Genomic DNA, 22,244 nt, shown 5'->3' on the forward strand with positions numbered 1-22,244 from the left:
AAAAAAAAATGGAAGGGGGGTGGGGGGGGGGGGGTTACGCACAGCCATTGTGCGAAGGGGAGCGGGGAGGGGGGGGGTGGAATTTGGGACCCCCCCCCCCCTCAATAGGAAAAAAAAAAAAAATCGATTAATTAACGAACCGTAATGAGGGGAGGGGGGGGGGGTGGGGATGATGGGGGTGTGGGGGGGGGGGGGGACACGTGTCGGCCCCCCCCCCCCGGTTTATTCTCACCTCCCCCCGCCATGGGAACGGGGCGCAAATAACTCCGCTCCTGATTGGGGGGCGGCCGCCGCACGGGGAGGGGTTCCCCCCCCCCCCTATAGATCCTATAGGGTGTCCTCCCCAACCCCACCCCCCCTTTCAAGCCACACCCCCCCCCCGAAACCCCCCTCTTCCCCCCAACCCCCCCCCCGTAGATCCTATAGGGTGTCGTCCCCCCCCCCCCAACCCCCTCCCAGGCCCCCCTATAGATCCTATAGGTTGTCCCCCCCCAAATCCGCCCCTATAGATCCTATAGGGTGCCCCCCCAACCCCCCTCATCGATCCTATAGGATGTCCCCCCACCCCCACCCCCCCTATAGATCCTATAGGGTGTCACCCCCCCCAACCCCCTCCCAGCCCCCCCTATAGATCCTATAGGTTGTCCCCCCCCAAATCCGCCCCTATAGATCCTATAGGGTGTCCCCTCCCAACCCCCCCAGCCCCCTCCAGCCCCCCCCCCCATAGATCCTATAGGGTGCCCCCCCAACCCCCCTCATCGATCCTATAGGATGTCCCCCCACCCCCCCTATAGATCCTATAGGGTGTCACCCCCCCCCAACCCCCTCCCAGCTCCCCCTATAGATCCTATAGGTTGTCCCCCCCCAAATCCGCCCCTATAGATCCTATAGGGTGTCCCCTCCCAACCCCCCCAGCCCCCCCCCTCATAGATCCTATAGGGTGCCCCCCCAAACCCTGCCCAGCAGCCCCCTATAGATCCTATAGGGTGTCGTCCCCCCCCCAACCCCCTCCTAGCCCCCCCTATAGATCCTATGGGATGCCCCCTCCCCCCATCCCTCCCCTATAGATCCTATAGGGTGTCCCCCCCCTCAACCCCCCCCCCTGTAGATCCTATAGGGTGTCGTCCCCCCCAGCCCCCTTCCAGCCCCCCCTATAGATCCTATAGGTTATCCCCTCCCGGACCCCCCCCCATAGATCCTATAGGGAGTACCTTCCCCCCGACCCCCCCTCTATAGATCCTATAGGGTGCCCCCCAAAACCCTGCCCAGCAGCCCCCTATAGATCCTATAGGATGTCCCCCCTCCCCCAACCCCCCCGTAGATCCTATAGGGTGTCGTCCCCCCCAACCCCCTCCCAGCCCACCCTATAGATCCTATGGGATGCCCCCTCCCCCCATCCCTCCCCTATAGATCCTATAGGGTGTCCCCTCCCACCCCTCCCAGCCCCCCCTATAGATCCTATAGGGAGTACCTTCCCCCCGACCCCCCCCCCCATAGATCCTATAGGGTGCCCCCCCAAACCCTCCCAGCAGCCCCCCATAGATCCTATAGGGTGTCTTCCCCCCCACCCCCCCTCTATAGATCATATAGAGAGTCGTTCCCCCCCCCAACCTCCCCCCAGCCCACCCCTATAGATCCTATACAGTGTCCCCCCAAGCCCCTAACCGCCTCATCGATCCTATAGGATGTCCCCCCTCCCCCAACCCCCCCGTAGATCCTATAGGGTGTCCCTTCCCCTCCAGCCCCCCTATAGATCCTATACGGTGCCCCCCCAAACCCTGCCCAGCAGCCCCCTATAGATCCTATAGGGTGTCGTCCCCCCCCCAACCCCCTCCTAGCCCCCCCTATAGATCCTATGGGATGTCCCCCCCCCCATCCCTCCCCTATAGATCCTATAGGTTGTCCCCTCCCACCCCCCCCAGCCCCCCCAATAGATCCTATAGGGTGTACCTTCCCCCCGACCCCCCCTCTATAGATCCTATAGGGTGCCCCCCCAAACCCTGCCAAGCAGCCCCCTATAGATCCTATAGGGTGTCTCCCCCAACCTTCCCCATAGATCCTATAGGATGTTGTGTCGTTCCCCCCCCCCCCCCCGATCCTATAGGGTGTTCCCTATAGGATCCCCCTATGGATCTCATATGTTCCCCTATGGATTCCATACGTTCCCCTTATGGACCCCATGTATTCCCCCTATGGATCCTATACCTTCCTTCTATGGACCCCATATATTCCCCTATGGACCCTGTGTATTCCCCCTATAGATTCCACACTTTTACCCTATGGGCCCCTCCATTTCCCCCTATGGACCCCATACATTGCCCTCTGCACCCCATATATTACCCCTATGGATCTCCATACATTCTCCCGATAGATTCCTTATTTAACCCTATGGACCCCAAATGTTCCCCCTATGGACCCCATATGTTCCCCCATAGATTCTATTCTTTAACCCTATGGATCCCATACTTTAACCCTATGGGCCCCATACATTTTCCCTGTGGATCTCCATCTGTTCCCTCTGTGGGACCCCATATATTCCCCCCTATGGATCCTATATATTCCCCTACGGGACCCCATATATTGCCATTATAAATCCCATACATTACCCATAGGGCCCCTATAGAGCCCATACAGCCCCTATGGAGCCCCATAGGATCCTTATGGACCCCATACATTACACATAGGGCCCCTATATACCCCACAAGTCCCTATGGAACCCCATAGTGTCCCTATGGATCCCATACATTACCCATAGGGCCCTATAGACCCCATACAGCCCCTATAGAGCCCCATAGGGTCCCTACGGACCCCATACATTACCCATAGGGCCTCTATAGACCCCATACAGACCCATAGGGTCCCTATGGACCCCATACATTACCCTTAGGGCCCTATAGACCACATACAGCCCCCATAGGGCCCCATAGGGTCCCTATGGACCCCATACAGCCCCTATAGATGCATATACGGTCCCTATGGACCCCATACATTACTATAGGGCCCCTATAGACCCCATACAGCCCCTATGGAGCCCCATAGGATCCCTATAGACCCCATACAGCCCCTATGGAGCCTCATGGGTCCCTATGGACCCCATACATTACCTATAGGGTCCCATAAAGCCCCTATAGCCACTCCGCCTTCCTCCCCCCCCCCCCCCCCTTCCCCCGCATGAATCCGTTTAGATGTCCTTATAGCCCCTATAAATTTAGGGGGGGGGGGGCATATAGAAACCTATAGGGTCCCCATAAAGAAAAGGACAGAAGGGGGCTGGGGTGGGGGGGGGAGAATTAAAATCCTTTATTTTTCCAATGCAGAAATCAGCAGAAATGACATAAAAAAATGAGATGGGGGGGTGGGGGGGGGAGGAGGCACATATAGGATTTCGGGGGGGCACATATAGGATTTGAGGGGGGGCACATATAGGATTTCGGGGGGGCACATATAGGATTTGGGTGGGGGGAACATATAGGATTTCGGGGGGGCACATATAGGATTTGGGGGAGAGGATGGGGGGCATATAGGACTGGGGGGGGCATATAGGATGGGGGGGGTACAGAGGACTGGGGGGGGCATATAGGATTGGAGGGGGTATATAGGATTGGGGGGGGATATAGGGATGGGGGGGTCATAAAATACTGGGGGGGGGGAAAGGGAGGATGTGGGGTCATATAGGATTGGGGGGGCATATAGGGTGGGGGGGCACAGAGGACTGGGGGGGTTTATAGGATTAAGGAGGGGATATAGGGATGGGGGGGCATATAGGATTGGGGGGGGTCACAAAGGATGGGGGGGTCATATAGGATTCGGGGGGGCTTATAGGATTGGGGGGGGATACAGGGATGGGGGGGCATATAGGATTGGGGGGGTCACATAGGATGGGGGGGGCATAAAGGACTGGAGGGGGGGGTCATGTAGGATGGGGGGTCATATAGGATTGGGGGGGCATATAAGATTGGGGGGGCATAAAGGACTGGAGAGGGGGGGGTCATGTAGGATGGGGGGTCATATAGGATTGGGGGGGCATATAAGATTGGGGGGGCATAAAGGACTGGAGAGGGGGGGGTCATGTAGGATGGGGGGGCATATAGGATTGGGGGGGGCTTATAGGATTAAGGGAGGGGATATGGGGGGGGAGCATATAGGATTGGGGGGGGTCACATAGGATGGGGGGTCATATAGGATTGGGGGGGGTCATATAAAATTGGGGGGGCATAAAGGACTGGAGAGGGGGGGTCATGTAGGATGGGGGGGCATATAGGATTGGGGGGGGGCTTATAGGATTGGGGGGGGATATAGGGATGGGGGGGCATATAGGATTGGGGGGGTCATATAAGATTGGGGGGGGCATAAAGGACTGGAGAGGGGGGGGTCATGTAGGATGGGGGGGGCATATAGGATTGGGGGGGCTTATAGGATTGGGGGGGGATACAGGGATGGCGGGGCATATAGGATTGGGGGGGTCACATAGGATGGGGGGTCATATAGGATTGGGGGGGGTCATATAAAATTGGGGGGGGCATAAAGGACTGGAGGGGGGGGTCATATAGGATGGGGAGGGCATATAGGATTGGGGGGGGCTTATAGGATTGGGGGGGGATATAGGCCTGGGGGGGTCATAAAATACTGGGGGGGGCAGAGAGGATGGGGGGTCATATAGGATTGGGGGGGGCTTATAGGATTAAGGGAGGGGATACGGGGGTGGGGGGGCGTATAGAATTTGGGGGGGGTCTCAGCTATAGGGCTGAATGGGGGGGGGGGCAAAGAGAAGCATGATTGTATCTCAGGTTTTTGGTTTTTTTTGGGGGGGGTCACATATATCACGATATTTGGGGGGGTGGGGGTGTCATTTTGGGGGGGGGTGTTTGTGTGTGGGGGGGGGTTTTGGGGTGGGGGGGGTCACTGGTCGTTGGGGTTGGGGTTGGCGTCGGGGTATTTGGTGAGGTCAAAGGTCAGCACTTTGCTGATGACGCAGTCGCCTTGCTGTTGGGGGGGGGGGGCAAATAATTAGAGGGGGGGGGGACAAATAATTAGGGGGGGGGGGGGCAGATCCCAACCATCTGCCGCCCCCCCCCCAATCAGGAGGGTATTAACCCTTCAAACCCCATAACCCACACCCTACAATTAACCCCAATGGGGGGGGGGGGGGTATTTATCCCATTATAACCCCCATAGGGTCTCCCTTTGCCCCCCCCCCCCCGGGGTTATTTTGCCCCCCCCCCCCCCCCGCCCTATTTCCCCCCCCCAGGTATTTCTCCCCACCTTTACCCCCCCAGCATCCATATTACCCCCCTAAAACCCCCTTCCCCCCCCCCAGCTGCCATTATAACCCCTATAAGGTCCCTCTTTGCCCCCCCCCAGGGTTTTTTTTGCCCCCCCCCCATATTTTTTTGCCCCCCCTTGGGTATTTCCCCCCACCTTTACCCCCCAGGAGCCATATTACCCCCCCCAGCATCCATATTACCCCCCTAAAACCCCCTTTTCCCTCCCCCAGCTGCCATTATAACCCCCATAGGGTCTCCCTTTGCCCCCCCCAGGGTTTTTTTTGCCCCCCCCCCCATATTTTTTTGCCCCCCCCGGGTATTTCTCCCCACCTTTACCCCCCCAGGATCCATATTACCCCCCTAAAACCCCCTTTCCCCCCCCCCAGCTGCCATTATAACCCCCATAAGGTCTCCCTTTGGCCCCCCCAGGGATAATTTTGCCCCCCCCCCCATATTATTGCCCCCCCCAGGTACATTTCTCCCTACCTTTACCCCCCCAGGAGCCATTTTACCCCCCCAGCATCCATATTACCCCCCTAAAACCCCCTTCCCCCCCCCCAGCTGCCATTATAACCCCCATAAGGCCTCCCATTGCCCCCCCCCCAGGGTTTTTTTTTGCCCCCCCCCCCCAATTTCTTGTTGCCCCCCCCCCACCTCTGGGTAAACGCCAATGAGGCTCTGTGCTTTGGTGTAGAATTCCTCCTTCAGGGAGATGACGATGGCCTGGAAGTTGGAGGCCGACTGCTCCTTGATGTAATTGGCCACCTGGGGGGGGGACGGGGGGGGTAAAGAACAAAGTTTGGATTGGGGGGGGGGTCTGGGGGGGGTGAGGGAATCCCAACATTGGGGGGAGGGGGGGGCAGAGTGGGGCTGGGGGGCAGAAAGTGGGGCTGGGGGGGGGTGGTGGCTCAGAAAACAGGGCTGGGGGGTCCCTGTGGGGCTGGGGGGGGGGCAGAAAATGGGGGTGGGGGGGTCAGAAAGTGGGGCTGGGGGGCAGAAAGTGGGGCTGGGGGGTCAGAAAGTGGGGCTGGGGGGCAGAAAATGGGGGTGGGGGGGTCCCTGTGGGGCTGGGGGGGGGGGGGGCAGAAAATGGGGGTGGGGGAGTCAGAAAGTGGGGCTGGGGGGCAGAAAGTGGGGCTGGGGGGCAGAAAATGGGGGTGGGGGGGTCAGAAAGTGGGGCTGGGGGGTTGGGGGGCTCAGAAAATGGGGCTGGGGGGTCAGAAAGTGGGGGTGGGGGGTCAGAAAGTGGTTCTGGGGGGCAGAAAATGGGGGGGGGGTCAGAAAGTGGTTCTGGGGGGCAGAAAATGGGGCTGGGGGGGTCAGAAAGTGGGGCTGGGGGGCAGAAAATGGGGGTGGGGTGTCAGAAAGTGGGGCTGGGGGGCAGAAAGTGGGGCTGGGGGGGTCAGAAAGTGGGGCTGGGGGGCAGAAAATGGGGCTGGGGGGGACAGAAAGTGGGGCTGGGAGGCAGAAAATGGGGGTGGGGGGTCAGAAAGTGGGGCTGGGGGGTTGGGGGGCTCAGAAAATGGGGCTGGGGGGTCAGAAAGTGGGGCTGGGGGGCAGAAAATGGGGGTGGGGGGGTCAGTGTGGGGCTTGGGGGGGGCAGAAAATGGGGCTGGGGGGGTCAGTATGGGGCTTGGGGGGGGCAGAAAATGGGGCTGGGGGGGGTCACAAAGTGGGGCTGCGGGTTCTCTATGGGTCTGGGGGGGGGCAGAAAATGGGGCTGGGGGGGTCCCAATGGGTCTGGGGGGGTCTGTATGGGGCTGAGGGGGTCAGAAAGTGGGGGCTCTCTATGGGGCTGGGGGGTTCCCTATGGGTCTGGGAGGGGTCTCTATGGGTCTGGGGGGGTCCCTATGGGGATGGTGGGGTCTCTATTGGTCTGGGGGGGTCACTATGGATCTGGGGGGGGGGTCCCTATGGGGCTGGGGGGGTCTCTATGGGTCTGGGAGGGGTCTCTATGGGTCTGGGGGGTCGCTATGGGGCTGGGGGTGTCAGAAAGTGGGGGGTCTCTATGGCACTGGGGAGGTCCCTATGGATCTGGGCGGTCTCTATGGGGCTGGGGGGGTCCCTATGGGTCTGGGGGGGTCCCTATGGGGTTGGTGGGGTCTCTATGGGTCTGGGGGAGTCTTGGGGGGGTCTCTACGAGGCTGGGGGGTCTCTATGGGGCTGGGGGGTCTCTATGGGTCTGGGAGGTTCCCTATGGGGCTGGGGGGTCTCTATGGGTCTGGGGGGGTCCCTATGGGTCTGGGGGGGGGTCTCTATGGGGCTGGGGGGTTCCTATGGGGCTGAGGGGGGTCAGTATGGGGCTGGGGGGTCACTAAGGGGCTGGGGGGGGTCTCTATGGGGCTGGGGGGGTCCCTATGGGTCTGAGGGGGGTCTCTATGGGGCTGGGGGGTTCCCTATGGGGTGGGGGGTCTCTATGGGGCTGGGGGGTTCCTATGGGGCTGGGGGGGGTCAGTATGGGGCTGGGGGGTCTCTATGGGTCTGGGGGGTCTCTATGGGGCTGGGGGGGTCTCTATGGGGCTGGGAGGTTCCCTATGGGGCTGGGGGGTCTCTATGGGTCTGGGGGGGTCCCTATGGGTCTGGGGGGGGGTCTCTATGGGGCTGGGGGTTCCTATGGGGCTGAGGGGGGTCAGTATGGGGCTGGGGGGGTCAGTATGGGGCTGGGGGGTCCCTAAGGGGCTGGGGGGGGTCTCTATGGGGCTGGGGGGGTCCCTATGGGTCTGGGGGGGGTTCCTATGGGGCTGAGGGGTCTCTATGGGTCTGGAGGGTTGCTATGGGTCTGGGGGGGTCCCTATGAGTCTGGGGGGGTCCCAATGGGGCTGGGAGGTTCCCTATGGGGCTGGGAGGGGTCAGTATGGGGTGGGGGATTTCTATGGGGCTGGGGGTTTCCTATGGGGCTGGGAGGTTCCCTATGGGGCTGGGAGGTCTCTATGGGGTGGGGGGGGTCTGGGAGGTTCCCTATGGGGCTGGGGGGTCTCTATGGGGTGGGGGGGGTCTCTATGGGTCTGGGAGGTTCCCTATGGGTCTGGGGGGGGTCTGGGGGGTCTCTATGGGTCTGGGAGGTTCCCTATGGGTCTGGGAGGTTCCCTATGGGGCTGGGGGGGGTCTCTATGGGGCTGGGGGGTCTCTATGGGGTGGGGGGGGTCAGTATGGGGCTGGGAGGCTCCCTATGGGTCTGGGGGGGTCTCTATGGGGCTGGGAGGTTCCCTATGGGGCTGGGAGGTCTCTATGGGGTGGGGGGGGGTCTGGGGGGTCTCTATGGGGCTGGGGGGTCTCTATGGGGTGGGGGGGGGTCTCTATGGGGCTGGGGGTCTCTATGGGGCTGGGGGGTCTCTATGGGGTGGGGGGGGTCTCTATGGGGCTGGGGGTCTCTATGGGGCTGGGGGGTCTCTATGGGGTGGGGGGGGTCTCTATGGGGCTGGGGGTCTCTATGGGGTGGGGGGTCTCTATGGGTCCGGTGCCCCCCACCTTCCCAATGTTGGTGTTGTCCAGGGCCGCGTCGATCTCATCCAGCACGAAGAACGGCGCCGGTTTGTAGCTGCCATCGCGGCGCAGAACGAAACGTTGGGGGGCGGGGGGGTCCCCCGATCCCGACCCCAAATCCCCCAATCCCGACCCCAAATCCCCCAATCCCGACCCCAAATTCCCCAATCCCGACCCCAAATCCCCCAATCCCGACCCCAAATCCCCCGATCCCGACCCCAAATCCCCCAATCCCGACCCCAAATTCCCCAATCCCGACCCCAAAGCCCCCAAAGCCCCCAATCCTGACCCCAAAGACCCCTGAAACCCCCAATCCCGACCCCAAAGCCCCCAAAGACCCCAATCCTGACCCCAAAGCCCCCAATCCCGACCCCAAAGCCCCCAAAGCCCCCAATCCCGACCCCAAAGCCCCCGAAGCCCCCAATCCCGACCCCAAAGACCCCAAATCCCCCAATCCTGACCCCAAAGCCCCGAAACCCCCAATCCCAACCTCAAAGACCCCAAATCCCCCAATCCCGACCCCAAAGCCCCTGAAACCCCCAATCCCAACCCCAAAGACCCCAAATCCCCCAGTCCCGACCCCAAATTCCCCAATCCTGACCCCAAAGCCCCCAAAGCCCCCAATCCTGACCCCAAAGACCCCAAAGCCCCCCAATCCCAACCCCAAAGACCCCAAATCCCCCATTCCCGACCCCAAATTCCCCAATCCTGACCCCAAAGCCCCCAAAGCCCCCAATCCTGACCCCAAAGACCCCAAAGACCCCCAATCCCAACCCCAAAGACCCCAAATCCCCCATTCCCGACCCCAAATCCCCCAATCCCGACCCCAAATGCCCCGACCCCAACCCCGACGCCCCGCACCCCATACCTGTGTATGGCAAAGAGCAGCGCCAGCGCCGCCACGGTTTTCTCCCCCCCCGACAGGTTGTCCATGGGCCGGAACCGCTTCCCCGGCGCCACGCAGTTGTAGTTGATGCCGTCCAGGTACGGCTCCTCGGGGTTCTCGGGGCCCAGGAAGGCCTGGGGGGGGGATATGGGGTTTTTTTTGGGGTGGATGGGGGGGAATTTGGGGTTGGGTTTTGGGGGGACCCCAAAAGTGAGGGAAAACGACTCCAAAAATGAGCAAAAGCAGCCCCACAGTGGGCAAAATGACACAAAGACCCCAATTCCGAAGACCCCAAAGACCACAAAGACCCCAATCCCAACCCCAAAGACCCCAATCCCAACCCCAAAGACCCCAATCCCGACCACAAAGACCCCCAAACACCCCAATCCCAACCCTAAACTCAACCCCAAAGACGCCAAACCCCGAAGATCCCAAAGCCCCCAATCCCAACCCCAAAGACCCCAATCCTGACCCCAAAGACCCCAAAGCCACCAATCCCAACCCTGAAGACCCCAATCCCAACCCCAAAGACCCCAAACGCAACCCCAAAGACCACAAAGCCACCAATCCCAACCCCAAAGCCCCCAGTCCCGACCCCAAAGACCCCAAACACCCCAATCCCAACCCTAAACTCAACCCCAAAGCCCCCAACCCCAAAGATCCCAAAGCCCCCAATCCCAACCCCAAAGACCCCAATCCCAACCCCAAAGACCACAAAGCCACCAATCCCAACCCCAAAGACCCCAAAGACCGCAATCCCAACCCTAAACTCAACCCCAAAGACCCCAAACCCCGAAGATCCCAAAGCCCCCAATCCCAACCCCAAAGACCCCAAAGCCACCAATCCCAACCCCAAAGACCCCAATACCAATCCCAAAGACCCCAAATGCAACCCCAAAGACCACAAAGCCACCAATCCTAACCCTAAACTCAACCCCAAAGCCCCCAACCCCAAAGATCCCAAAGCCCCCAACCCCAAAGCCCCCAATCCTAACCCCAAAGACCACAAAGCCCCCAATCCCAACCCTAAACTCAACCCCAAAGACCCCAAACCCCAAAGATCCCAAAGCCCCCAATCCCAACCCCAAAGACCCCAAAGCCACCAATCCCAACCCCAAAGACCCCAATTCCAACCCCAAAGACCCCAATACCAATCCCAAAGACCCCAAATGCAACCCCAAAGACCACAAAGCCACCAATCCCAACCCCAAAGCCCCCAATCCCAACCCCGAAGACCCCAAAGACCCCAATCCCAACCCTAAACTCAACCCCAAAGCCCCCAACCCCAAAGACCCCAAAGCCCCCAACCCCAAAGCCCCCAATCCTAACCCCAAAGACCGCAAAGACCCCAATCCCAACCCTAAACTCAACCCCAAAGAACCCAAACCCCAAAGATCCCAAAGCCCCCAATCCCAAACCAATCCCAACCTCAAAGTCCCCCAAACTCAACCCCAAAGCTCCCAATCCCCACCCCAACCCCAACCCCAAAGACCCCATAGACCCCAATCCCAACCCCAAAGACCCCAATCCCAACCCCAACCCCAAAGACCCCATAGACCCCAATCCCAACCCCCAAGCCCCCAATCCCAACCCCAACCCCAACCCCAAAGACCCCATAGACCCCAATCCCAACCCCAAAGACCCCAATCCCAACCCCAACCCCAAAGACCCCATAGACCCCAATCCCAACCCCCAAGCCCCCAATCCCAACCCCAACCCCAACCCCAAAGACCCCATAGACCCCAATCCCAACCCCAAAGCCCCCAATCCCAACCCCAAAGACCCCAAAGACCCCAATCCCGACCCCAAAGCCCCCAGAGGCCCTAAATCCCACCCCAAAGCCCCCAAACCCAATCCCAAAGACCCCAATGACCCCAATCCTGACCACAAATCCCCCAATCCCAACCCCAAAGACCCAAAGCCCCCAACCCCAAAGACCCCAATGACCCCAGCCCCGACCCCGAAGTCCCCGGCGGCCCCCAAACCCGACCCCAAAGACCCTGAATCCCCCAATCCCGACCCCAAAGCCCCCAGCCCCGAACCAGAAGACCCCGGAGGCCCAAAATCCTGCCGTGAAGCCCCCAAACCCAACCCCAAATCCCCCAATCCCAACCCCGAAGCCCCCAGCCCCGACCCCGAAGCCCCCGGCTGCCCCCAGCCCCAACCCCAAAGACCCCAATGACCCCAATCCTGATCCCAAACACCCTGAAGCCCCCAATCCCAACCCCGAAGCCCCCAGTCCCGACCCCGAAGCCCCTCCAGGCCCAAAATCCCGCTGCAAAGCCCCCAAACCCAATCCCAAAGACCCCGGCGGCCCCCAACCCCAAACCCAAAGACCCCAATGACCCCAATCCCAACCCCAAAGCCCCCGGAAGCCCTAAATCCCACCCCAAAGCCCCCAAACCCAATCCCAAAGACCCCAATCCCGACCCCAAAGACCCCAATGACCCCAGCCCCGACCCCGAAGCCCCCAGAGGCCCAAAATCCTGCCGTGAAGCCCCCAAACCCAATCCCAAAGACCCCAATCCCGACCCCAAAGACCCCAATGACCCCAATCCCGACCCCGAAGCCCCCAGCCCCGACTCTGAAGCCCCCGGCAGCCCCCAAGCCTGACCCCAAAGACCCCAATGACCCCAATCCCGACCCCGAAGCCCCCAATCCCGACCCTGAAGCCCCCGGCGGCCCCCCAACCCCGACCCCAAAGACCCCAATGACCCCAATCCCGACCCTGAAGCCCCCGGCGGCCCCCAATCCCGACCCCAAAGACCCCAAAGCCCCCAATCCCGACCCTGAAACCCCCGGCTGCCCCCAATCCCGACCCCAAAGACCCCAATCCCGATCCTGAATCCCCCGGCGGCCCCCAATCCCGACCCCAAAGACCCCAATGACCCCAATCCCGACCCCAAAGACCCCAAAGCCCCCAACCCCGACCCTGAAGCCCCCGGCGGCCCCCCAACCCCGACCCCAAAGACCCCAAAGCCCCCAACCCCGACCCTGAAGCCCCCGGCTTCCCCCAATCCTGACCCCAAAGACCCCAAAGACCCCAATCCTGACCCTGAAGCCCCTGGTGGCCCCCAATCGCGACCCCAAAGACCCCAAAGCCCCCAATCCCAACCCTGAAACCCCCGGCTGCCCCCAACCCTGACCCCAAAGACCCCAATGACCCCAATCCTGATCCCAAAGACCCCGAAGCCCCCAACCCCGACCCTGAAGCCCCCAGCGGCCCCCCAACCCCGACCCCAAAGACCCCAATGACCCCAATCCCGACCCCGAAGCCCCCAGCCCCGACCCTGAAGCCCCCGGCGGCCCCCAATCCCGACCCCAAAGACCCCAATGACCCCAATCCTGACCCTGAAGCCCCCGGTGGCCCCCAATCCCGACCCCAAAGACCCCAAAGCCCCCAATCCTGATCCCAAAGACCCTGAAGCCCCCAATCCCGACCCCAAAGACCCCAATGACCCCAATCCTGATCCCAAAGACCCTGAATCCCCCAATACCGACCCCAAAGGCCCCAATGACCCCAATCCTGATCCCAAAGACCCTGGTGGCCCCCAATCCCGACCCCAAAGACCCCAAAGCCCCCAATCCCGACCCTGAAACCCCCGGCTGCCCCCAATCCCGACCCCAAAGACCCCAAAGCCCCCAATCCTGACCCCGAAGCCCCTGGCGGCCCCCAATCCCGACCCCAAAGACCCCAAAGCCCCCAATCCTGATCCCAAAGACCCTGAAGCCCCCAATCCCGACCCCAAAGACCCCGAAGCCCCCAATCCCGACCCCAAAGCCCCCAATGACCCCAATCCTGATCCCAAAGACCCCAAAGACCCCAATGACCCCAATCCCGACCCCCAGCCCCGACCCCGACGCCCGCAGCCCCACCTGCGCGCTGCTGTTCCTGGACAGCGCCTTGTAGATCTCGTCGATGTTGGTGGCCACGGACTCGAAGCAGGCGTTGAAGCGGTCGAAGCGCTCCTTCTTCATCTGCTCGAACGCCTGCTTGGCCTTCTTGGCCCGCTTCCGCGCCGCCTCGAACTCTGCGGGGCGGGGGGTTGGGGTCGCCGGGGGTCTTTGGGGTCGGGATTGGGGTCTTCGGGGTCATTGGGGTCACTGGGGTTGGGATTGAGGTCTTCGGGGTCATTGGGATCATTGGGGTTGGGATTGAGGTCTTCGGGGTCATTGGGGTCACTGGGGTTGGGATTGAGGTCTTCGGGGTCATTGGGGTCATTGGGGTTGGGATTGAGGTCTTCGGGGTCATTGGGGTCATTGGGGTTGGGATTGAGGTCTTTGGGGTCGCCGGGGGTCTTTGGGGTTGGGATTGAGGTCTTTGGGGTCGCCGGGGGGTCTTTGGGATCGGATTGAGGTCTTCGGGGTCATTGGGGTTGGGATTGAGGTCTTCGGGGTCATTGGGATCATTGGGGTTGGGATTGAGGTCTTCGGGGTCATTGGGGTCACTGGGGTTGGGATTGAGGTCTTCGGGGTCATTGGGATCATTGGGGTTGGGATTGAGGTCTTCGGGGTCATTGGGGTCATTGGGGTTGGGATTGAGGTCTTTGGGGTCGCCGGGGGTCTTTGGGGTTGGGATTGAGGTCTTTGGGGTCGCCGGGGGGTCTTTGGGATCGGATTGAGGTCTTCGGGGTCATTGGGGTCGGGATTGAGGTCTTCGGGGTCATTGGGATCATTGGGGTTGGGATTGAGGTCTTCGGGGTCATTGGGGTCACTGGGGTTGGGATTGAGGTCTTCGGGGTCATTGGGATCATTGGGGTTGGGATTGAGGTCTTCGGGGTCATTGGGGTCACTGGGGTTGGGATTGAGGTCTTTGGGGTCGCCGGGGGTCTTTGGGGTTGGGATTGAGGTCTTTGGGGTCGCCGGGGGGTCTTTGGGATCGGATTGAGGTCTTCGGGGTCATTGGGGTCGGGATTGAGGTCTTCGGGGTCATTGGGATCATTGGGGTTGGGATTGAGGTCTTCGGGGTCATTGGGGTCACTGGGGTTGGGATTGAGGTCTTCGGGGTCATTGGGATCATTGGGGTTGGGATTGAGGTCTTCGGGGTCATTGGGGTCATTGGGGTTGGGATTGAGGTCTTTGGGGTCGCCGGGGGTCTTTGGGGTTGGGATTGAGGTCTTTGGGGTCGCCGGGGGGTCTTTGGGATCGGATTGAGGTCTTCGGGGTCATTGGGGTCGGGATTGAGGTCTTCGGGGTCATTGGGATCATTGGGGTTGGGATTGAGGTCTTCGGGGTCATTGGGGTCACTGGGGTTGGGATTGAGGTCTTCGGGGTCATTGGGATCATTGGGGTTGGGATTGAGGTCTTCGGGGTCATTGGGGTCATTGGGGTTGGGATTGAGGTCTTTGGGGTCGCCGGGGGTCTTTGGGGTTGGGATTGAGGTCTTTGGGGTCGCCGGGGGGTCTTTGGGATCGGATTGAGGTCTTCGGGGTCATTGGGGTCGGGATTGAGGTCTTTGGGGTCATTGGGATCATTGGGGTTGGGATTGAGGTCTTCGGGGTCATTGGGGTCACTGGGGTTGGGATTGAGGTCTTCGGGGTCATTGGGATCATTGGGGTTGGGATTGAGGTCTTCGGGGTCATTGGGGTCACTGGGGTTGGGATTGAGGTCTTCAGGGTCATTGGGGTCACTGGGGTTGGGGTTGAGGTCTTCGGGGTCATTGGGGTTGGGATTGAGGTCTCTGGGGTCGCCGGGGGACTTTGGTGTCGGGATTGAGGTCTTCGGGGCCATTGGGGTCATTGGGGTTGGGATTGAGGTCTTCGGGGCCATTGGGGTCATTGGGGTCGGGATTGAGGTCTTTGGGGTCGCCGGGGGTCTTTGGGGTCGGGATTGAGGTCTTCGGGGTCATTGGGGTCACTGGGGTTGGGATTGAGGTCTTCGGGGTCATTGGGGTCACTGGGGTTGGGATTGAGGTCTTCGGGGTCATTGGGGTTGGGATTGAGGTCTTTGGGGTCGCCGGGGGACTTTGGTGTCGGGATTGAGGTCTTCGGGGCCATTGGGGTCATTGGGGTTGGGATCGAGGTCTTTGGGGTCGCCAGGGGTCTTTGGGTTCGGGATTGAGGTCTTTGAGGTCAGTGGGGTTGGGATTGAGGTCTTTGGGGTCGTTGGGGGTCGTTGGGGTCGGGATTGAGGTCTTCGGGGTCATTGGGGTCATTGGGGTTGGGATTGAGGTCTTTGGGGTCATTGGGATCTTTGGGGTTGGGATTGAGGTCTTTGGGGTCGCTGGGGGTCTTTGGGGTCGGGATTGAGGTCCTCGGGGTCATTGGGATCTTTCGGGTTGGGATTGAGGTCTTTGGGGTCGCTGGGGGTATTTGGGGTTGGGATTGAGGTCTTTGGGGTCATAACGGGTCTTTGGGGTCGGGATTGAGGTCTTCAGGGTCATTGGGGTCATTGGGAACTTTGGGGTCAGGATTGAGGTCTTCGGGGTCATTGGGGTCACTGGGGTTGGGATCGAGGTCTTTGGGGTCGCCGGGGGGTCTTTGGGGTCAGGATTGAGGTCTTCGGGGTCATTGGGGTCATAGGGGTTGGGATCGAGGTCTTTGGGGTCATATGGGGTCTTTGGGGTCGGGATTGAGGTCTTCGAGGTCATTGGGGTTGGGATTGAGGTCTTTGGGGTCGCCGGGGGTCTTTGGGGTCGGGATTGAGGTCTTCGGGGTCATTGGGGTCATTGGGGTTGGGATTGAGGTCTTCGGAGTCATTGGGGTCACTGGGGTTGGGATTGAGGTCTTCGGGGTCATTGGGGTTGGGATTGAGGTCTTTGGGGTCATTGGGGTTGGGATTGAGGTCTTCGGGGTCATTGGGGTTGGGATTGAGGTCTTTGGGGTCGCCGGGGGACTTTGGGGTCGGGATTGAGGTCTTCGGGGCCATTGGGGTCATTGGGGTCGGGATTGAGGTCTTTGGGGTCATTGGGGTCGGGATTGAGGTCTTTGGGGTCATATGGGGTCTTTGGGGTTGGGATTGAGGTCTTTGCGGTCATTGGGGGTCTTTGGGGTGGTGATTGAGGTCTTCGGGGTCATTGGGGTTGGGATTGAGGTCTTTGGGGTCATTGGGGTCATTGGGATCTTTGGGGTCGGGATTGAGGTCTTTGGGGACATTAGGGTTGGGATTGAGGTCATTGGGGTCATTGGGATCTTTGGGGTCGGGATTGAGGTGTTTGGGGTTTTTGGGGATGAGATTGAGTTCCTTGGTTTTGGGTTTGGGGTCATTGGGGGTCTTTGGGGTCGTGATTGAGGTCTTTGGGGTCATTGGGGTCGGGATTGAGGTGTTTGGGGTTTTTGGGGATGAGATTGAGTTCCTTGGTTTTGGGTTTGGGGTCATTGGGGGTCTTTGGGGTCGTGATTGAGGTCTTTGGGGTGATTGGGGGTGGGACTGAGGTCATCAGGTTGAGTTTGGGGTCACTTGGGTTGGGGTCCTTGGGTTGAGTTTGGGGTCATTGGGGTTGGGGTCCTTTGGTTGAGTTTGGGGTCATTGGGGTTGGGGTCCTGGGTTCAGTTTGGGGTCCTTGGGTTGAGTTTGGGGTCATTGGGGTTGGGGTCCTTGGGTTGAGTCTGGGGTCAATGGGGTTGGGGTCCTTGGGTGGAGTCTGGGGTCATTGGGGTTGGGGTCCTGGGTTCAGTTTGGGGTCCTTGGGTTGAGTTTGGGGTCACTGGGTTGACTTTGGGGTCATTGTGGTTGGGGTCCTTGGGTTGAGTTTGGGGTCATTGGGGTTGGGGACCTTGGGTTGAGTCTGGGGTCACTGGGTTGAGTTTGGGGTCACTTGGGTTGAGTTTGGGGTCACGGGGGTTGGGGTCCTTGGGTTGAGTCTGGGGTCATTAGGGTTGGGGTCCTTGGGTTGACTTTGGGGTCATTGTGGTTGGGGTCCTTGGGTTGAGTCTGGGGTCACTGGGGTTGGGGTCCTTGGGTCGAGTTTGGGGTCCTTTGGTTGAGTTTGGGGTCATTGGGTTTGGGGTCCTTTGGTTGAGTCTGGGGTCACTGGGTTGAGTTTGGGGTCACTTGGGTTGAGTTTGGGGTCACGGGGGTTGGGGTCCTTGGGTGGAGTTTGGGGTCCTTGGGTTGAGTTTGGGGTCCTTTGGTTGAGTTTGGGGTCATTGGGTTTGGGGTCCTTTGGTTGAGTCTGGTGTCACTGGGTTGAGTTTGGGGTCATTGGGGTTGGGGTCCTGGGTTCAGTTTGGGGTCCCTGGGTTGAGTTTGGGGTCACTGGGGTTGGGGTCCTTGGGTGGAGTTTGGGGTCACTGGGTTGAGTTTGGGGTCCTTTGGTTGAGTTTGGGGTCATTGGGTTTGGGGTCCTTTGGTTGAGTCTGGTGTCACTGGGTTGAGTTTGGGGTCATTGGGGTTGGGGTCCTGGGTTCAGTTTGGGGTCCCTGGGTTGAGTTTGGGGTCACTGGGGTTGGGGTCCTTGGGTGGAGTTTGGGGTCACTGGGTTGAGTTTGGGGTCACTGGGATTGGGGTCCTTGGGTTGAGTCTGGGGTCATTAGGGTTGGGGTCCTTTGGTTGAGTCTGGGGTCACTGGGTTGAGTTTGGGGTCACTTGGGTTGAGTTTGGGGTCATGGGGGTTGGGGTCCTTGGGTGGAGTTTGGGGTCCTTGGGTTGAGTTTGGGGTCCTTTGGTTGAGTTTGGGGTCATTGGGTTTGGGGTCCTTTGGTTGAGTCTGGGGTCACTGGGTTGAGTTTGGGGTCATTGGGGTTGGGGTCCTGGGTTCAGTTTGGGGTCCCTGGGTTGAGTTTGGGGTCACTGGGGTTGGGGTCCTTGGGTGGAGTTTGGGGTCACTGGGTTGAGTTTGGGGTCCCTGGGATTGGGGTCCTTGGGTTGAGTCTGGGGTCATTAGGGTTGGGGTCCTTGGGTTGAGTCTGGGGTCATTGTGGTTGGGGTCCTTGGGTTGAGTTTGGGGTCCTTGGGTTGAGTTTGGGGTCACTGGGTTGAGTCTGGGGTCATTGTGGTTGGGGTCCTTGGGTCGAGTTTGGGGTCCTTGGGTTGAGTTTGGGGTCATTGTGGTTGGGGTCCTTGGGTTGAGTTTGGGGTCACTGGGTTGAGTTTGGGGTCATTGGGGTCGGGGTCCTTGGGTTGAGTCTGGGGTCACTGGCTTGACTTTGGGGTCATTGTGGTTGGGGTCCTTGGGTTGAGTTTGGGGTCCTTGGGTTGAGTTTGGGGTCACTGGGTTGAGTTTGGGGTCACTGGGGTCGGGGTCCTTGGGTTGAGTCTGGGGTCATTGGGGTCGGGGTCCTTGGGTTGAGTCTGGGGTCATTGGGGTTGGGGTCTTTGGGTTGAGTTTGGGGTCACTGGCTTGACATTGGGGTCATTGTGGTTGGGGTCCTTGGGTTGAGTCTGGGGTCACTGGGGTTGGGGTCCTTGGGTCGAGTTTGGGGTCCTTGGGTTGAGTTTGGGGTCCTTGGGTTGAGTTTGGGGTCACTGGGGTTGGGGTCCTTGGGTGGAGTTTGGGGTCACTGGGTTGAGTTTGGGGTCACTGGGATTGGGGTCCTTGGGTTGAGTCTGGGGTCATTAGGGTTGGGGTCCTTGGGTTGAGTTTGGGGTCATTGTGGTTGGGGTCCTTGGGTTGAGTTTGGGGTCCTTGGGTTGAGTTTGGGGTCACTGGGTTGAGTTTGGGGTCACTGGGATTGGGGTCCTTGGGTTGAGTCTGGGGTCCTTGGGGTTGGGGTCTTTGGGTTGAGTTTGGGGTCACTGGCTTGACTTTGGGGTCATTGTGGTTGGGGTCCTTGGGTTGAGTCTGGGGTCACTGGGGTTGGGGTCCTTGGGTCGAGTTTGGGGTCCTTGGGTTGAGTTTGGGGTCACTGGGTTGAGTTTGGGGTCACTGGGATTGGGGTCCTTGGGTTGAGTTTGGGGTCACTGGGGTTGGAGTCCTTGGGTTGAGTCTGGGGTCACTGGGTTGAGTTTGGGGTCACTGGGGTTGGGGTCCTTGGGGTTGGGGTCCTTGGGTTGAGTTTGGGGTCACTGGGGTTGGGGTCCCCACATCCCTCCCCCTCTCCCCACCCCCTCGGTGCCCCCCCGGCCCCCCACCATCCGAGGTCTCCTGGAACTTGTCCCGCACGCTCTCCAGCTTCTCCATGGCCTTCATGTTGGGGGCGGCGATGCGCTGCAGGACGCTCTGCTGCTCCGTCAGCCTCTGCTGCAGCTGGTTCATCTCCTGCCGGATCTCCTCCTCTGCCTGAGCGTCCTTGGGGGGGGGGATGGGGGGGGGGGTCACGATGGGGGCAGGGCTTAAGGGGGTGGGGTCGGGGGGGAGCGGGGCTTGGCCGGGGTGCGGCGTGGAATGGGTTAAATTCAGCCATAGGAATGAATGGAGGGGGCGGGGCTTCAATCAAGGGGGCGGGGCTTGGGCAGGGTGGGGCGTGGAACGGGTTAAATTCAGCCATAGGAATGAATGGAGGAGGTGGGGCTTGTGGGAGGGGGCGGGGCTTGGGCAGGGTGGGGCGTGGAACGGGTTAAATTCAGCCATAGGAATGAATGGAGGGGGCGGGGCTTCAATCAAGGGGGCGGGGCTTGGGCAGGGTGGGGCGTGGAACGGGTTAAATTCAGCCATAGGAATGAATGGAGGGGGCGGGGCTTCAATCAAGGGGGCGGGGCTTGGGCAGGGTGGGGCGTGGAACGGGTTAAATTCAGCCATAGGAATGAATGGAGGAGGTGGGGCTTGTGGGAGGGGGCGGGGCTTGGGCAGGGTGGGGCATGGAACGGGTTAAATTCAGCCATAGGAATGAATGGAGGGGGCGGGGCTTCAATCAAGGGGGCGGGGCTTGGGCAGGGTGGGGCGTGGAACGGGTTAAATTCAGCCATAGGAATGAATGGAGGGGGCGGGGCTTCAATCAAGGGGGCGGGGCTTGGGCAGGGTGGGGCGTGGAACGGGTTAAATTCAGCCATAGGAATGAATGGAGGGGGCGGGGCTTCAATCAAGGGGGCGGGGCTTTACTCAAGGAGGCGGGGCTTTGCACACAGTGCATCCATCATAGGAATGAGTGGAGGGGGCAGGGCTTCACTCAAGGGGGCGGGGCTTTTTGCACACAGTGCTTCCATCATAGGAATGAATGGAGGGGGCGGGGCTTGGGGGAGGGGGCGGGGCTTTGTCCACAGTGCGTCCATCATGGGAATGAATGGAGGGGGCAGGTCTTCACTCAAGGGGGCGGGGCTTTGTCCACAGTGCATCCATCATGGGGATGAATGGAGGGGGCGGGGCTTCACTCAAGGGGGCGGGGCTTTGTACTGATCATGTCCATCATAGGAAAGAATGGAGAGGGCGGAGCTAGTGGGAAGGGGGCGGAGCTTGAGTGTGGGGTGGGAGGGACCAATGTCACCCATAGGAATGAATGCGAGTGGGCGGGGCTCGTGGGAGAGGGCGTGGCCTCATTCTAGGGGGTGTGGCTTTCCCAGAGTCCACCCATAGGAATGAATGGAGTGGGGTGTGGCTTGCGTGAAGGGGCGTGGTCAGAACCAAGGGGGCGTGGCTTCCAAAACTGGGCTCACTTATAGGCAGGAAGAGGTGGGTGGGGCTTATGGTAATGGGGGCGTGGCCCCAGTAAAAAGGAGTGGAGTCTAAATGGAGGGGGAGGGGCCATAGTAAAGGAGGAGGGGCCTGAATGCGGAGTGGGAGGGGCTTAAGTTGAGGGGGGGCATAGAAAAGTGGGTGTGGCCTAAATGAGTAGTGGGAGTGGCCAAAGGGTGGCTCTATATGGGGACCAGAGGAATGGTAGGTAAATGGGCGGGGCTTTATAAGAAGTGGGCGTGGCTTGCGGGGGGAGGTGGGCGGGGCCTGCCTTAAAGGGCCGTCGCACCTTGAGCTCCTCAGGCAGGTCGCTGTAGTCGATTTCTATCAGTGCTTCGCGGGCGTAGAGACTGGAGGAGCGCTGAGAGCCGCTGCCTGCTTCCTCCCCACCACCACTGCCCTACGGGGGGGGGAGAAAAAGGGGTCTTGAGTCCCCCCAGTGGCCCCCCAGAGCCCGATGTGGGTCACAAAAGGGGTTGGGGGGTGGACTGATCCCCACGGTGGCCCCCACAGGACTCTATAAGAGGTTGGGGTTGGCCTGAGCATCCAATGGCCCTGAAGTGGGGGGGACAAAAGGGAGTTGGGGGAGGCCTGAGCCTGCAGTGACCCCCATAGGAGGTGGCTAAAAAGATGTTTGGGGCTCCTGAGCCCCACAGTGGCCCCACAAAAGGACACACAGAGGAGTCGGGGAGTCCTGAACCCCAAAATGTCCCTATAGGAATGAGATAAAGAGAGGTCGGGGGGTTCTGAACCCAAAAACGGCCCCATAGGGGAGAACGTAGGTGGGCTGCGGGGTCCTGAGCCCTCCAATGGCCCCATAGCCGAGGACAAAGAGGTGAGGGCATCCTGAGCTCCCCCCCAGTAGCCCCACAAGGAGTCATAGAGGGATTCAGGGCTCCTAAACCCCAAAACAGTTGTATGGGGGGAGACATAAAGGGTTTGTGGGGGTCCTATGCCCCCCAAATGGCCCCATAAGAGTGGACAAAGAGAGGTTGAAGGGGTCCTGAGCCCCTCAATGGCCCCATAGGGGGGGGGGAATAGATGGGTTCGGGGCTCCTGAATCCCAAAATGTCCCTATGGGGGGAGAACAAAGAGAGGTCGGGAGGTCCTGAGCCCTAATATG

At 60.3% G+C, this 22,244-nt stretch overlaps 1 protein-coding gene across 1 annotated transcript in view; it reads right to left on the reverse strand.

Moving 5' to 3' along the window:
* Nucleotides 1-4,867: 4,867 nt before the first annotated feature.
* Nucleotides 4,868-22,244, reverse strand: part of SMC1A (structural maintenance of chromosomes 1A) — a 57,955-nt gene continuing 40,578 nt past the window's right edge. Inside the window, exons 19-25 of the mRNA XM_090126553.1 lie at nucleotides 21,411-21,521; nucleotides 19,645-19,801; nucleotides 13,510-13,664; nucleotides 9,616-9,767; nucleotides 8,733-8,802; nucleotides 5,919-6,029; nucleotides 4,868-4,983 (exon numbers count right to left, since the gene is read on the reverse strand). Of these exons, the coding sequence (XP_089982679.1) occupies nucleotides 4,900-4,983; nucleotides 5,919-6,029; nucleotides 8,733-8,802; nucleotides 9,616-9,767; nucleotides 13,510-13,664; nucleotides 19,645-19,801; nucleotides 21,411-21,521 (840 nt within the window). The 3' untranslated portion in view covers nucleotides 4,868-4,899. The remainder of the gene's footprint in view (nucleotides 4,984-5,918; nucleotides 6,030-8,732; nucleotides 8,803-9,615; nucleotides 9,768-13,509; nucleotides 13,665-19,644; nucleotides 19,802-21,410; nucleotides 21,522-22,244) is intronic.

The sequence above is a fragment of the Phasianus colchicus genome, chromosome 29 (assembly GCF_987193195.1).
Source record: "Phasianus colchicus chromosome 29, bPhaCol1.hap1.1, whole genome shotgun sequence".
NCBI classification, from domain to species: Eukaryota; Metazoa; Chordata; class Aves; order Galliformes; family Phasianidae; genus Phasianus; species Phasianus colchicus.